This window comes from Phyllobates terribilis, unplaced genomic scaffold, assembly GCF_046119375.1.
Source record: "Phyllobates terribilis strain yellow unplaced genomic scaffold, ASM4611937v1 Scaffold_6__1_contigs__length_29720123, whole genome shotgun sequence".
Classification (NCBI taxonomy): Eukaryota; Metazoa; Chordata; class Amphibia; order Anura; family Dendrobatidae; genus Phyllobates; species Phyllobates terribilis.
In genome coordinates this window covers 14,276,532-14,293,970 of record NW_027362766.1, presented here as the reverse complement: position 1 = coordinate 14,293,970, position 17,439 = coordinate 14,276,532, and the positions used below count along the sequence as shown (strand labels likewise).

Sequence of the window (17,439 nt, the reverse complement as noted above, 5' to 3'; positions counted from 1 at the left end):
AAACTTTTTGACAGGGTGATTAATGAGTGGAACAGGCTGCCACGAGAGGTGGTGAGTTCCCCTTCAATGGACGTCTTCAAACAGAGGCTGGACAGACATCTGTCTGAGATGATCTAGTGAATCCTGCTTTGAGCAGGGGGTTGGACCAGATGACCCAGGAGGTCCCTTCCAACTCTACCATTCTATGATTCTATGATTCTATGATTCAAAGGGGAACCATCCACAGAAACCACAGCAATGGGGGATGATAAAGGTTCGGGTTTTAAATTGAGTCTTTCCAAGAATCCCCCATCAATAACATTCAGAGTAGACCCACAATCAACAAACACCCGAAATTCCATTAATATTTCCTGAGCAATCGTGGAAGCAGCTAAAAATACACCCTTGGAATTTAAACAGGCAATACGGGCATGACTGACCATTTTTTTTTCTTTCTTCATACGAAGCTCACAGCCTTTAATCAAATGACCAGATTTTCCGCAATAGAAACACAAGCCTTCAGAAAATCTGCGATCTTTTTCTTGAGAGCGAGGTGCCACCGATCCAATCTCCATCGGTTCACCACTGTTAGTACACACATTCTCATAACCAGAAACTGACATAGCAGAGGATTTGCTCTCATTAACCCTTGCACGCAGTCTCCTATCCACCCGTATAGCTAATTGCATAGCCTGTTGCAAATCTTCAGGTGTAGGATAAGCAATTAGCAGGTCTTTAACCCTTTCATTGAGCCCAGCAAGAAATAGACTTTTCAGAGCAGAATCGTTCCACCCTGTTTGAGTAGACCAACGACGGAAATGAGTACAATATTTTTCCACATTACCTGATCCCTGTCTCAAACGTCTCAACTCAGTCTCAGCTGATGAGACACGGTCAGGATCATCATATAATAGCCCCAAAGCAGAAAAAAAACTATCCACTGATCTGAAGCATGTATCACTAGGTTGCAAAGAAAAGGCCCACTCCTGAGGCTCTTTGCGCAAAAGTGACATTATGAACCCTATGCGCTGGGATTCATCCCCAGAGGACTTGGGTCTCAAACGAAAATACAATAAGCAAGCATTTTTAAATGAAAAAAATTCTCGGTGTTCACCAAAAAATAAATCCGGCAAACATACCTTAGGCTCCAAGAAATGTGCTCCAGGACAGTTACTCACGTGCTGACGGAGCTCGGCCACCTCCAGAGAGAGTCCCTGCAGGCGTTTAGCCAAATCCAGAACCGACACCATGATGGAACAGAAAAATCTTTCCTTAGAGAATTTGCAGGCTGGACTTACTGTTATGTTCTGCTACCAGAGCTAAGGAAAGAGAGGAGATCTGTCCCTACGATAGAACTCAGCTTTATCCCTACGATGTAACAGGGGACCTGATCCTGCGATCAGACCTGCTAAAGTCCTAAGCTAGTCTGTACGGAGACCTATAGATGTGGGGAAGGAATCCCTACAAGTACTAAGGACTGGGAGGAAAATGGGACACCTCCTAACAGAATTAGTAGCAGACAGACAAACAAACAAAATATATAGAACATAGAGGTCCGTAGACCAAGCAAACTAACAGAGTTAGATACAGAGCACAGGCTAGCTAGAGAGTAGTTATACAATGAAGTCCAGCAAAGCCAGAAGGGCGGAGCAGGATTAAATAGGCCAACAAGGTCATGTGACCAGCAAAGGAAAAAACCGAAGAGCAAGGTTCTAACACAGAGGACAGAGAGGAGGAGGAGGAGGAGAGCATGGTCAGTCATCCTCTTGGTGAGGACACGGAAGTCTTGCCTGTTAGTAGTCTGGCACGCATGGCTGAGTTTGTTACACTGCCTTTCCAATGACCCTCGCGTTCTCAAAAGTTTGGGTGACAGTCATTACAAGTATAGAAGGACCTCTCCTTTCTCATGGGAACATTTTTTATGATGCCCTCCTCCACGTCTCTTCCAAGGGTCATTGAAGTGCTTCCAAATTTTTGGCATCCTTGCATTCACTGCATAGGCCAACACTATGGGAAACTCTCACCTTTCTAATGGGAATTTGTTATTACTGTGGTCCTGCTCTGTGTGTCTTTAAATTTTTTTGGGGGTTTTTCCCTAAAATTGGTCAGCCGTTGGACTCACTGCATACCTTATAACTGTATAGCAGACGCTCTCCTTTCTAATGGGAACATGTCGTACTTTGTTACTGTGGCCCTGCTCTATGTGTCTTTAAATTCTTAGTGGGGTTTTTCCCAAATTTTGGAAGCCCTTGCAATCACAGCATGGGCATTACCACTATAGGAGACCCGCTCCTTTACAATGGGAACATTTTTTTTAGAGAGACCCTCCTCTATGTCTCTTCAAAGGGGTATTGGGTTGCGTCCAAATTTTTGGCAGCCCTTGCAGTCACTGAATACGCAATAACAGTATAGTGGACCCACTTGTTAATAATGGGAACAACAAAGCATAGCCGGCTGATGGCTCTCTAACAATAGTTAGGGCCGACTGCTGGCCTTTTAACAATAGTAAGGGCCGTCTGATGTCCCTGTAAAAATAGGATTTATGACTTTCAGAGTCCCTCCATCATAAATAAAAAAGGATGTGTCTGATGATGTGTCACACACGACATTGCCAGATAAGGTTGTAAAATGTTAAAATGACATTTCCCGGTGAATGCATTTGTCTTAAAAAATAACGTAAAAAAAACAAAACAATAGGATCTTTCTTTAGTATAAAAAACAGCGTCACCAATTTAACCTCAATGTAATCACATTGTTCAGCTCATGCACCTCCTCCTCCATCTCCGAAATGATCACATTAGTCACAAGCTGACAGCACTGCAGCATTGCCTTTGCCAAGCGGCAACAGGCTGTGCTGAAGATAACATGCTTAATGCTTAATTGACAAACCGCCCAGCGCTGCAGAGTTGTTGAAAGCTGTAACACAGCAGCCTGATCTGTGGCTCTCACCACTGAACATACAGCCAGGCATGGTCGTGTGTGACAATGGGCTGAACCTGGTGACAGAGAAATGACTGCCGGGGTAGATACGGTTTCCCTCTATGCCAGTCCTTTCACCCAGCTAAAGAATAAGGCTGTGGTGAAAAACAACTCCCACTGTGAAGCTGTTCCATATTGAAAAACATCGTGCCCACCAGAGGATTTGATTCTGAGGGCTCACCTTTCTCAGGGCTCAAGAGCCCCATAGCAGCTGCAAAAGTTAGTGCTATCATGAACTCTCCTGAGGTAGAAGCTAAGGCACACCAGAAGATTCTCTGGTGGGACCATCCAACCCTGCCGAGATTCAGTCCTGGCTAAGAAAAGTGTGTGGGAAGGTTCCCGGACACTCTATGGCTGCTTTTTTACTGAGGAGGAAAAACCCGCAAACACGGGGAGAACATACAAAGTCCTTGCAGATGTTGTCCTTGCTGGGATTTGAGCCCAGGATCCCAGTGCTACAAGGCTTCAGTGCTAACCACTGATCCAATGTGCTGCCATTCACCTTCTAATATCCAACAGGCTGGAGAAACTTGCACCTACTGCCACTCTATCTTCAGCTCCTTTGTGAGAAAATGTATTTGGGCAGCCACTCAGTCTACCAAATAAAATTCCTGAGAGGGGAAATTGGGGATGGCTTCGCTACTGGTACTGGGGGTAGTGCTAATACCATGGCGTCATACCATAGTTTGCTGGAAATATTCCAGGCTGGTAGGAGGCAAGCAAATTCCCACAGAAAAGTACCAGCAGTAATGTTCAGGCCACATTTCAAGTACAAGCAGCTTCCTGGGAAAAATGACACGCACGGTAGATACGGTTTCCCTCTATGCCAGTCCTTTCACTGAGCTAAATACAACTCTTGGCAAAAAAAGTTGTGGACTGGCTCCATACCGTCCCTGGCCAAATTCACCTGTCCATGTGTTTGTGGTTAGGCGGTCCTTCCCAGTAAGTGCACTGGGGAGGGCACGGGTAATGTTGTGGGACCCGTGCTTGTGGAAGGCAAAGGCGATACCTGGAAATATAGTAGCGGCTTGGGACCGAATATGGACACCCGGCCGCCGCCGGCATGAGGTTATGAAAAGCTTCCCCCTCCACGAGCTTAAAAGGCCATATTTCAAGTGCAAGCAGCTGTCAAGAATTTGGCAATATAGTATTGCAGCCTGTGGGTGGGTGGGTGGTTGGCTGGCTGCACACTTGCGCTTGCATTCCAAGGAATGGGGTAGGGACAACTGAGCGCTGCAGTGGGACAAGGACGTGGACGGTGATTGTTGCAAGTCTGCAACGACAGCTGCATGGCAGGAGGCATCTTCGCAAGGATCACTTTTGATGGGCACACTTTTAGGCAGTGACCTGGGAGTCAGAGATGCTTCCAGATGTCTTCCCTATGCTGTTCCCATGTCTTTTCAGCACTGTATGCATGTGTCTGATGATGTGTCACACACCACATGGCCAGATAAGGTTGTAAAATGTTAAAATGATATTTCCTGGTGAATGCATTTGTCTTTGTTGAAAGCAATGCAAAAGTGCAAAAACGCATCAAAAGCGCTACGTGTGAACATAGCCCAAGGTGTGGAGGACTATTTTTGGTTTTGGTTATTTATTTTGCCTTATATACAAGTCATTACCCTGGAAAGGATGTTCCTTAATATATTTCCCAGGAAAATCCATTTTGGATTAGTTTTTGTATGTTTTATTGTGAGTCCGTAAAAGTGGCATAATACCTCTGACAACATTGTTGACAGCAGTGACCTGGGAGTCAGAAATGCTTTGAGCACTGTTCCCATCGATTTGGGCAATTTTTAGGCCCTCTGCAGACCGCCGGGGGCAGCTGCCTAAAAAATGCTCGAGTTTCCCATAGACTTACATTGGGCTCGTTGCTCGGGTCAAGAACCCGAGTATTCCAATGTGCTCGACCCAAGCAACGAGTACCCGAGCATTTTAATGCTCGCTCATCACTATTGACTATACATAGACTGTGACTGGCATTGAGATAACTGAATTTACTCTGTGGTTGATACAAAACCCACAAAGGGTGTAATATTTGGTTTATTGCTTTTAATGCTTCTTTTCATGCTGGTCTTTGATGATCATGACTAAGACCTAAAGAGTCGAAACGCGTCGATCTGGATCGCCATGCAGGGTGCATCGTAGTTGCTTTTGACTGTATCTACTGGATTATCTTTAAATTTTACTCAATAAAGAGAAATTAATTTTTATTAACAATATCATCGCTGGATAAATCTTCCAATTTGCTGTCTCTCTCGAAATTAGAGCCTGGTGTGTTTTTAATCAATGGGATGACAATGACGTGTGATTGGGCAACCAGTTTTTTTTTAAATAACAGGGATCTATCAAAGTCCATTCTTCACAACACGTTCGCATAGAGTAAAGAACACCAAAAGAAAGAAGACACTGGAAATCACTCGACAAAGGAAAATAGAGGCTAGACAGGTCTTGGTAGGGAGCGGTGCCGTAAGGACAGGCACGGGAATGGGGAAAGGTGAGTATGCGTTATTTTTGTAAACCTTTCCTTGCAGCTGCCATTTTGCTGAATTCATATGAAACAAATCCTAATTTTGAGAAATATAAATTTGATTTGTTTAGAATTTATTTTTCTCATTTCTAATAAAGAACATGTAGATTCCATTAGTATCTGATATGGGAATGTGCCTTATAAAGTTGTTCCAAGTCTTTGGTAAAACAATGATAACTTTTTGATCGGCATATTTAAATAATTTACTAAAAGTATATAAAGGCCATCAAAATATCTAAGGATGGAGAAATATTTGCATTTCGTATATCAAATTGGGCTACTTTGCATCTTTCCATTTCATTTTCATATTCTCTTTGAAACATTTGTTGCAGGACATAAGCTTTTCTTCGAGACAAGAGTTCCTTTCAGCCGTTTATCGCCTTCTGTTTAATCTACTCGTATAGGATAACAACATGAAATCATTTTTGGATATCATCATGTTGATTGTACAATTTCTTTCCCTCTTAATAACATTTCCCGGATACACGTTCATATTAGTTGTGAATTTTCTGGACTGGATGAAGAACAAAAGACTTGAAATAAGTGATCAGCTCATCTCCGGAATTAGTCTGTCTACCCTTATTTATGGATTCCTTGAAATAAATTATGACTACATTGTGATCACAAAAGAATATTTCACAATTTCCGCAAGTGTTACACTCTTGATTAATATTTTGTATCTGTCTATATTATTCTGCATTTTGTTGTTCTCTACATTTCTCGCCATCCACTTTTGCCTGAAGATTGTGAACATCAACCACAAACTCTACATCTATTTTCAGCGTAGGTTCTCCAAGATGTTTCCATGGATCTTTCTTCCATCCGTCTCAGCTTCTATACTTGTAAGTGCTCCTATCGCAAGGAGGTTCACACAAACACTATTTCTAAACTCGACAGATGCTCTACAGAATCCAGGGCACTCAGCCTTAGAACTTTTTCTGTTCTTCATACCTTACATTGTTCTTTGTTTTTTGTGTTTTTTACTGTTTGTTAGTTCTACCCTGAACATAATTTTATCTCTACGTAGACATATTAGACAGATAAATGAAAACATTGGAGAATTTAGATCTGAGATTCTTGAGGCTCATGTCACCGTAATGAAAACCATTATCTCTTTATTCGCTTTTAATCTCTTCTATTTTTCTTTACTAACTATCGTAATTGTTACGCATTTAAAGCAATTTTGGAGTCACGCCTTTCCTATCATATATGCAATGTCTCATATTCTCGGTGTGCCAATGTTAATACGAGGGAGCAACAAATTACAGAAAAAGCTTCAGTCTATTTGGTTAGATATTTGTCTAACTAGAAGTTCTGTTGCATAATATGGCAACTAAAGACAATAATTATCCAAAGAAATGTATCCTCTACTCTATAATGCCATTTATTCTTGTGGGACACACGGCTTCTTTATATTTAAATTAGCGAAGAACAGAAAATAGAACATTTGTAATTGGAACAATAATCAAACGATAATGAATCAGAAGAATTAATTAAATTCCCAAAGTTAAAAAATCACTACGTTGTTTACGTGTGTATAAGGAGTAGTGTGTGTGTTAATATACTCAACTATCGCCGCCTTCTACAGGATCCACCACTACTCCTCTCCGTGACGTCACCACTATTAAGACTATCCAGCCCATTCTGTGCTCCATGCATGAGACGGAATTCTGGGAAGCGTAAGACATGTAGATGAGGAGAGCAGGCTGTCAGTCGTTATATGTCTCACCTTGGTAATGCCTCTTTTTATTTAAAATAAGCTCTAGAGGCAGATTCTCGAGAAAAGGACCTTCCGGGGAATGCATGTATGGAAAGGAGGGGGGGAAATGCAGTCCCTGGCCCCGAAGGGGCTCAATGAACATATGTCATATACATGTTTTTTGTGACCCCCCCCCTGCTTAGTCACTCCTGTACTTTTTCTCCTCCCCTCTCTCTCCCCTCTTTTCTTTATGTTTCCTAAATTCTCAGCATCCAACGAGAGTATCTAATTACAAATTTTTAACTGCATCTAGCCCAGGAAATACTTTGTGCCTAGTAGCAGTGTCTGCTAGTCAGCGGATTATCCCGGCTGTTAAGCAAGCTACACCACCTGTAGTTTGGACACTTAATTTTTTCAAAGGAAATGCTTCGGGACCACGGGATACTCAGTGAAGAGCATCAGGAGGCACCCCAAGGCATAGAGGCTGGGACTGGCAGTAGGATGCCTTGCGGTGGACAGCCGAGCTCGATCCTTATAAAAGCTTTTTAACTGCAGCAGCTTTAGTGGACGCTACTGGAGCTGGAATTACGCGGCTGCTGGCATGAGACTTGCCCTCCAATAGATCCTTGTAAATGGATTTAAAGTGTATTCATTCAAATTAGAGAGACAATTTAAATTAAAAAGCTTAGAGATGCCTCCACCACAGGGGGGCTCGCTCGACCCACCAGCGGACAGGCACCAGTATTGGGAGAGGGAGGCTGGCCATCAGGGTTCACCGCGGCTCTGGCACAAACCTGGCGACACGGAGGTGGCACGGGCAGGAGCGGACTGAACGTGTCGGCTTCTCACTTTTTGGATTTTAGAAGGGCATGACATGCCTATGTCTGTGTCTCCCCCTCCTTTTACTCCTCCACCTCTTTTCTTTTCTCATGACTATATGTACTTGTCACTTTTCCATGTGTTAGTTGTGTCTTCTGAGCAGTTTGTCAGCTTTTGGACACCTTTGAAGGTGTTTTCTATGTGTTTCTATGTGTTTTTGTTTGCCTGCCATTGGTTTTAACGGTGTTCGAAGGTGTTCGACGAACAGTTCGACGAACAGTTCGGCGAACACACGGGTGTTCGACGAACCGAACCGAACTCGAACACTACGGGGGTGGCTCAACACTAGTCAGGACGTTGAGGAGAGAGGAGCTGGGGACTGGAGCTGCGCTTCAGCTCACCCCAGAAAGACCAGCACAGAGGAACCGGACACCGGAGTCCAAGGCTGTGAGGCACTGAAGGCCCAGCAGCAGAAACCGGAGGGCAGGAGACTGCAGGTCTCCTGGCCCCATCAGACTCCCGGAGGCTCAGCAGCACCGCAGGGTCCAGCACCGCCACGTGGGAGCGACGCACCAGCAAGGCCCGAGCTGCCTGATATACGAGTGAGCACAGAAACGTTGCACTCAGGGACTAGGGCCACCGCACAGCTACAAGAAGCAGGGCCAAAAAGTTTAGTGGAAAGGGAAGGCCTCCAACTTCACCTGGCAGGGAGGATTCTTTACTTGCTTCCAGGCTGCCCGGACTTCCACTTCTAGCCAGTACCCTAGTCCCGGCTTTTCTAATCACCACCAGTAAAGCTAAGAGGAAACCGCCATTAAGTTGTGGACTGATTATTGCTGCGCCATCAATCCCTGCACTACAACGCCCAGCATCACCTATAACATCTACACTGCCCTGGAGCTAACCTCTTCCTGTGGAGAGCCACACCATCCCTGCTGCAGTAACATCAGCTCCAGAGGACTGCTCCGCAGCGGCGGCTCCCTGTAGCCGCATACCACAAGTGGCGTCATGAACTGTATGCAAACACTATAAATTCCCTATAAATAACCCCTTTTTTATTGACCGCCCTGGGTCACTGACCGGGTCACCGCCACTGTGACATCCCCCAGCATCTACCGGCCCAGCACTGGGTACCCCACAACCTAGGGGGCGCGTCACTTACACACAGGACATGCGCATTTGATCTCCTGGGGACAGGGGAGCCCATTGGTACCTGGATAGGCTCTCTCTGAGGGGCGTGGGGAAATGCTCTATCCATTAACAAGGGGGATATTTAAACCTGGCCTTTGACATAGCTCTTAGTGTCATCAATCCTGCAGCAGCATTTATCATGCAGCTCCATGTTTTATGAATCTATAGTACTTACATCGGCCTCCTGATGAACAAGACACAGTTAGGGAAAAGTCTATCAATTTTGATTTTGTTTAAATGTCAATCAATATCTCCTGTAATCTTTGATTAGAAATAGGAGCAACTCTGTATTAGACCAGGCAGTCACCTTTATACCTTGGGATTAACAGGGAGAGACAGGGACAGCTGTCGCTGAGTGGGGGCGCCAAACACGCAATTTGACAACCTCCACGCTAGGAAAGAATCAATTAGTGGCATACCAGGCCATTACACTGTGTTCCAAATTATTATGCAAATAATATTTTCTAAGATTTTTCCAAATTACCTATGTGAATTGCAGTCATTGTAATTTCCCAGTCATATAACTATTCGAGTACAATTGAAAGGTTTTTGTATAAACTGCCGATGATAACAGGATATTTTTTAAAAAATAAAACACTCAAACTGCACTCAAAATGCATGTTCCAAATTATTATGCACAGCAGAGTTTTCAACCTTTTCATTTTAATAACGAACAAAAAAGTGGTCATTTGTGAAATTATAAGCATTAGCAGGTTATTACACACTGAAATCAACCAGTTTTCACCTCAAAACTTTATTCTAGGTGATGTTACATTTGCACATAGGACCCCTTGTTGGAAAGGAGCTTCTGAACTCTCTCGTCCATTGAATTTGTCAGGTTTTGGATGGTTTCTGCTTCAATTGTTTTGCATGAGGACAGAATACCCTCCCAGAGCTGTTGCTTAGATGTGAACTGCCTCCCGCCATCATAGACACTCCTTTTGATGATGCTCCAGAGGTTCTGAATGGGGTAGAGGTCAGGGGAGCATGGGGGTCACACCATAAGTTTGTCCCCTTTTATGCCCAATCCATCCATCTGGACCATCAAACTGTTTTGTTCACCGATGAGTGCCGTGCAATGCTCGATGGTCCAGATGGATGGAGTGGAGGATGGCTGGTTGATGGACACCCCATGTAAACACGGCTACGGCACCAACAAGGAGGAGGTGGAGTAATGTTTTGGGCTGGAATCATGGGGAGAGAGATTGTCGGCCCCTTTAGGATCCCTGAAGGGGTAAAGATGAACTCCATAATTTATGTTGAGTTTCTCAAACAGCACTTCCTGCCATGGTTCAAGAAGAAGAACCGTGCATTCCTCAGCAAGATCATTTTCATGCATGATAATGCACCGTCTCATGCTGCACATAACACATCTGCATCTCTGGCTGCTATGCCACAACAAACACCTATATCTTGTCGCTCGACCTTCCTGCCCCAATTACTAGGGGACCGCAGCACACCACTATTGAACCCAGAGCAGTGTCAAAAGGATGTTGGTTGGATAGCAGATAATTCTTCCAGTCACTTTGCCACCACCCTCTATTCGACCCTGTCTGCCACCACCTTGTCTTCCACAGGGTCAAGTCTCAGCAGCCTCATATTTCTCGCCCTGATCCTCCTTCCTCCCATCATGCCGAGTGCCTGGAGACAACTGATCCCACACTTGGAAACTTTGAATAGCTGTTCACTTTTCCATTTATAGGTTCAGGCCTCTCGCCCGGCCAGCTTCAAGCTGGGCAAGAAGAGAATGCGTGTAGCGATGCCCAAATATTTTAGCAGCCATGGTCACATGAAGGTGTGGCACCCCAGGGGTCTGGTTTCCACAGTAACGGCAATGTTATGTCTGAGAGCAGGTGGGAGGTCTCTTGGTCAGGAATCCTGTGCATGCCACACCTCCTGCCCAGTCCTGGGAGGGGAAGAACTTCCCCTATATAAACCTAGGGTTGAGGCAAGGTTAGAGAGTTCAGAGGGAGAGTTCAGCCAGGAGGGCTGACAGGGAGCTGTGGCTCCGGCTGGGCCCAGCTCCTGGGCCATGCCAGAAGTAGAGACCGAGAAGAGAAGCAGCTATGGGAAGAAACAACAGGAGCTCTGTGGGAGCAGTGTTACAAGGAGTCAGGGGCTGGCAGCTGCAGAGCTCGCCCTGACTGAGAAGATTTCTTACCGGACCCGGAGTCCGAGGCTGTGGGGACTAACTCCTACCCAGCAGCAGAATCCGTCAGGCAGGGGATTTCAGGTCCTCTGGCCAAGAAACCCGAAGGCACGGTCACACGCATGGGACCAGCACCGCCGTCGTGGAGCGGAAGCTACTAGAAGGCCCCGAGTCACCGGCCATACGGGTGAGCACCACACGGTACACTCAGGGACGTGGGCTACTTATACCCGCCTCTAGCAAGGTAGCCAGAAGAGTACAGTTAGTTTGGGAGGCCTACAACTCCGCCTGGCCAGGGGAGATCCCATCTGCTCAAGGACTGACCAGGCCCCAATTGCTAGCCAGTACTCCGGGAGGGTCTATCTTTGTCACCAGTAAAGACCCTGAACTACACCGTACCGTCTCCGAGTGGTTCCTGCTACCCCCATTATCCACGTCGGCTGCCCTGAGGCCATACCCCTCCCGTTGGGGGTTATACTATCACGCTGCACAATCCTACCACCGGCCTCAGCGGACTGCCCTGCAGCAGCAGCTCCTTAGCTGTACTCAACGGGTGGCATAGTCGTCCAACATCTACCGCTAATACAGCGCCACTTAGTCTGACTCCCTGGGCACGGACCGGATCACCGCCACGAGACTACAACCCTCAAGAGATCCGGCTCCGGGTAAGCTCCCGCATGCGCAACGCAGCGCGACACAGGCCCAGGGGCGCGTCAACTTTTGGCGTAGTCGGCAGGATTTCGTGCCCGCAACCACCGGGTACTGCGTGCCTGAAAAAGACTGTTCAAACTTACCAGTGGTGAAGATTCCCGCCATCCGGCGCCATCTTCTGTCTTCTTCCCGCCATCCGCGAAGTTTTCCCGCCATCCGGCGCCATCTTCTGCCTTCTTCCCGCCATCCGTGGAGTTTTCCCGCCGTTGGACGCCATCTTGAAGACGCCGCGCGGGAAGAAGAGGGGCGTGGACTCCGAAAGCGCGCGAGAACTGAAGCCCCGCCTCACGTCCGGACGTTGCGTAAGGTCCTGGAAGGAGCCCAGCAGACGCCGATGTCACAGGAGCGCGACGGAAGATCCTCAACCCTGACGATCCACTGCGGAGCCGCGGCCTACGGAAGAGGATCATCGCAAGGTAGGCCACGGTCCACTGGGGGGGGAGAAGTATGTCGGATACGGAGGAGAGCTTCACCGCTTCAACCCCCGCCAGCGCCACCGCTGTTGCGGTCATGCCTTTCACCATGCCCTATATCCCGGGGGCAGCCTGGCTACCCCAGTACTCAGGGGAGTCACATACCCTGCATGACTTTAGAGAAAAGCTGGATAGCCTCTTCCAGGTGTACCCCCTCACAGAGGAGCAAAAAGTGAGCATCCTGGTGGCCTAATTAACCGGGGCAGCCCAAAGGGAGGTAAAGTCCTGGCCACCTGGGAGGAGGACTGTCGCAGAGATACTAACCCAGCTAACCGAGGAGGAGCTGCAGTACTACCAATACGAGGAAAGCCAAGAGGACCCGGACGGGTCTGAGGACTACCCTCAGGAGGGAGCACAAAGAGGACATAGCTACTGAAGGGAAGTAGCGTGAATAAAGAGCTGTAAATAGTTACCCGTAAGGGTACAAGGACTGCTGCTAATTAAAATATGGTCCCCGTTGGGATTAGTGAATTGTTCCCCATGTGCCCCTATCTTAAACCAGGCTGAGGACTGTGAGCAGCCATTCCTTATCCCCACTGGCCGAGGACTGAGAGCGGCCATATCCTGTAAATAATTATGTGTTTCTAGTAATTTATGGGAGTCTTTGGTGGATTTACCGGGAATCCTTTGTACATGGTTGGAGCGTAACCCAGGACGGACTAAAGACTGTTAAGGACTCGGGGCAGGACAGACCCCTACCTGGTTACGTCTCCCTGTTTTGGTGAAATGGACACCTTGCTTTTCTTCAAAGACTGCACCCGGTTGCGGACACGCCGTAACCATCTTTATGTGTTTTTCTTATTGTATTATTATTGTTTATACCTTGTTATGTTTTTCTAAAAATATGTTTAGTCCCGGAGTACTAAATTTCACTAGGGGGGAATGTGGCACCCCAGGGGTCTGGTTTCCACAGTAACGGCAATGTTATGTCTGAGAGCAGGTGGGAGGTCTCTTGGTCAGGAATCCTGTGCATGCCACACCTCCTGCCCAGTCCTGGGAGGGGAAGAACTTCCCCTATATAAACCTAGGGTTGAGGCAGGGTTAGAGAGTTCAGAGGGAGAGTTCAGCCAGGAGGGCTGACAGGGAGCTGTGGCTCCGGCTGGGCCCAGCTCCTGGGCCATGCCAGAAGTAGAGACCGAGAAGAGAAGCAGCTATGGGAAGAAACAACAGGAGCTCTGTGGGAGCAGTGTTACAAGGAGTCAGGGGCTGGCAGCTGCAGAGCTCGCCCTGACTGAGAAGATTTCTTACCGGACCCGGAGTCCGAGGCTGTGGGGACTAACTCCTACCCAGCAGCAGAATCCGTCAGGCAGGGGATTTCAGGTCCTCTGGCCAAGAAACCCGAAGGCACGGTCACACGCATGGGACCAGCACCGCCGTCGTGGAGCGGAAGCTACTAGAAGGCCCCGAGTCACCGGCCATACGGGTGAGCACCACACGGTACACTCAGGGACGTGGGCTACTTATACCCGCCTCTAGCAAGGTAGCCAGAAGAGTACAGTTAGTTTGGGAGGCCTACAACTCCGCCTGGCCAGGGGAGATCCCATCTGCTCAAGGACTGACCAGGCCCCAATTGCTAGCCAGTACTCCGGGAGGGTCTATCTTTGTCACCAGTAAAGACCCTGAACTACACCGTACCGTCTCCGAGTGGTTCCTGCTACCCCCATCATCCACGTCGGCTGCCCTGAGGCCATACCCCTCCCGTTGGGGGTTATACTATCACGCTGCACAATCCTACCACCGGCCTCAGCGGACTGCCCTGCAGCAGCAGCTCCTTAGCTGTACTCAACGGGTGGCGTAGTCGTCCAACATCTACCGCTAATACAGCGCCACTTAGTCTGACTCCCTGGGCACGGACCGGATCACCGCCACGAGACTACAACCCTCAAGAGATCCGGCTCCGGGTAAGCTCCCGCATGCGCAACGCAGCGCGACACAGGCCCAGGGGCGCGTCAAAGGCAAGAGTGGGAAAGTGCAATTACTGTTGCAAAAGGTGGATGATGATGAGACACAATTGCCAGACAGGAGGAGGACCATGGTGCGGAAGTGGAAGACGAGCTGGTGGACAATGAAGTCACTGACCCAACCTTGGCAATGTGATATGCAGAGCGAGAACAGCAGCACACAGGGGCAATGAGGTGTAGCACCACAGCAGGCAGGAAGAAGCAGTGTGGTGGCCGCAGACACAAAGCGGGCAACCGTTTCCCGTAACACCAGCATGACGGAAGTTGCCAGTACAACTGTTAGCTCTTCCCAAGTCTGGCTGTTTTTTAAAGACTCTGCTGATAACCCCAAAAAGGCCATTTGCACCATCTACCAGGCCAGCATCAGCAGGGGTAGCAAAACTACCAGCATGACCACCACCAGCATGATTAGGCACATGACAGCAAAGCATCCGACTAGACGTACCGAATGTCAAGGTCCAGAAACAGTGTCTGCAGATGACACCACTGCTTGTTCCGCTGTTGTGCGTGCATGCCAATCCCCTGTCCATGCTGCATTCGAAGATGCCTCCCGCCCTGCACCTGTCGTTGCACACTCTCAACTAGCACCATCAGCAACCACGTCCATGTCCTTGTCCCAGGGCAGCGTTCAGTTGTCCCTACCCCAGTCCTTGGAACTCAAGCGCAAATACGCAGCCAGGGCCCCACATGCCACACTACTAAATTCTCACATTTCACGACTGCTTGCGCTCAAAATGTTGCCTTTTAGGCTCATGGAGAGGGAAGATTTCCACAACCTGATGGCGACAGCCGTCCCTCTGTACTAAGTGAGCTCCACTTACTGCTGCTAATTAATACACCCTTGCTGGACCTTTAAATAACACCCAGTCTCTGTCTGTTTACCTTGTTTGTCTTTAGTTGCAGTGGGGCTTGCTAGTGCTCACCCTTCCCCCTCCCTACCTAGGGCCTAACTCTAGGGTCAGTCAGGGATTAGGTATCCTGCTCAGCGATAGATGAGGAACCTATTTAGGGTCAATAGGGGAGCCAGGGTGTTGTGAAATCTACTCTGCCTTTCCCTGGTTGCTGGGCTTCCCACCCTTTTCCCCCCCATCGTACGCTGGTTCCTTCCCATACCTTGCGTGATATTATCACCAGCCATATAAAAAAAAAAAAACCTGCCGTTTGTTTTTTTTCTTGTGTTTTTTTTGTGTGTGGTTTTTTTTTTTGTGCTGTTGTTTCCAGGTTCATGGATGCCGTTTCGGTGCTGGCAGAGCAGCTTCAGAGGCTGTCTCCGGAGGTGACTGACCTTCGATTACAAGTTCGGCAGCAAGGGCAGCGGCCGCAGACTCCTAATGTTGGAGTCTCTGCGGGTTGGCTGGTCCAGCATGAACTCAAAATTGCCCTCCCGGACAGGTTTTCAGGAGGTAAAGACAAGTTTTTTGTCTTTATAGAAGCTTGTAAGTTATATTTTAAGATTTGACCTTACTCCTCTGGAGATGAGGAGCACTGAGCAGGGATTACGATCTCACTGCTGCAAGGAAATCCTCAATCCTGAGCGTTCTGTTTGCCACAGGGTTCTGTTTTTCTCCAGTTGGTTGAGGGATTTTTCGGGGCTCTGGCCCTCATCTAAGATGATCCTGACTGAATCTCCTTGGCTGAATCCAGGCTGCTACGCCTTCAACAGGAGACTCGCTTGTTGTAGCGGTGGACACCACGTTATGGATCCTGCCAGGTCTCAGACATCTTAAGGTGGTCCTTACCATTGCCTGCTTAACTGATGGTACATCAGTACTCCTAGTCACATTTCAACATTGTTAACTGATGAAGGTCATTACGACCGAAACGTTTTACATCCACTTTTGGACTGCAATAAAATTTTCACTGCTTTGAAATATATTTTGAGTGCCAAGGTTATTTTTACATAGCAACGGGTTCGGCCCCTACTTGAGCACCATTTGGCAGCAGTGCAGCGATTCTTTTGTAATGTCATTGGCTATACACGTGGATAGACACCTTAAGGATAGATGGGTGGGACCACCTCCTCCTGAGCCCTCTTTTTGGGGCAACGCCCCTTTGCCAGGAGGGCGGTCTGGGAGTGAACCTGTGCCTAGGGAGATTAAGGAATCCATGCAGTTAGGGGGAGCTACAGCGTCGCATATTTCCCCTGAAATCTGCTAGAGAAAATGGGTGTGTTTTTTTTGTGGTAGCAAAGGACATTTTATTGGGGTCTGTCCCTCGATTCCGAAGCAAAAAAGAAACTCAATTAACCTTTGGAAATATGGAGTTGGATAATCAAGGAGAGTGTTTGGCTTCAACATACAGTTCTCAGTTAGTCCTGATGGCAGAGGTGGTGCTACAGAGCAGGACTGAGAAAATTTCTGTGTTTGTAGACAGTGGAGCTGGAGTCAGTATGGTTGCTGGGTTTGTGAGAACCCAATGACTTAGTTGCTGTACATTAACTAAGCCCATTACTATTTATGCCATCGACTCAGCGCCACTTGCACAGAGGACTCTGACTCAAATTGTACATAATATAAGACTGAGGGTTGTGTCTTTTCATTATGAGGTAATTCCTTGTTATATCCTGGAGGGTCTTCCCATTCTGATTGTACTGGGTCTACCCTGGTTGGTGAAACATAATCCGATAGTGGATTGGCAATCCAGGGAAATTGTTGAATGGGGAGATTACTGTCATGAGAACTGCTTAAATATTTCCCTTTCTGCAGTCTCTATGGAGACATTACCTGCTTTCCTGTCTGGTTTTGAGGATGTATTCTCTGAGAAGAAGTGTCAGGATCTGCCTCCTCATCGTGAATATGACTGTCCTATTAAACTGTCTCCCGGAGCTAAACTACCCAAGTCCAGACTATATAATCTTTCTGGTCCTGAGAGACAAGCCATGAAGGATTACATTGCTGAGAGTCTGGAGAAGGGACATATCAAACCCTCATCTTCGCCCGTGGCGGCAG

At 47.5% G+C, this 17,439-nt stretch overlaps 1 protein-coding gene across 1 annotated transcript; it reads left to right on the top strand.

Annotated features, from left to right (window-relative positions):
- The first annotated feature begins 5,901 nt into the window (after positions 1–5,901).
- On the top strand, positions 5,902–15,950 carry LOC141152662 (taste receptor type 2 member 114-like). The gene is made up of 2 exons (XM_073637219.1): positions 5,902–6,776; positions 15,713–15,950. Exons 1-2 carry the CDS (start codon positions 5,902–5,904, stop codon positions 15,948–15,950), a joined length of 1,113 nt encoding a protein of 370 aa, XP_073493320.1.
- The last annotated feature ends 1,489 nt before the right edge of the window (positions 15,951–17,439 follow it).

Bases quoted from the DNA above. Each gene is read 5' to 3' on its own strand.
- LOC141152662 (XM_073637219.1), top strand. From the start codon at position 5,902: ATGAAATCATTTTTGGATATCATCATGTTGATTGTACAATTTCTTTCC. The intron at 6,777-15,712 runs GTTAGATATTTG...TGTTGTTTCCAG, and splicing joins AAAAAGCTTCAGTCTATTTG to GTTCATGGATGCCGTTTCGG.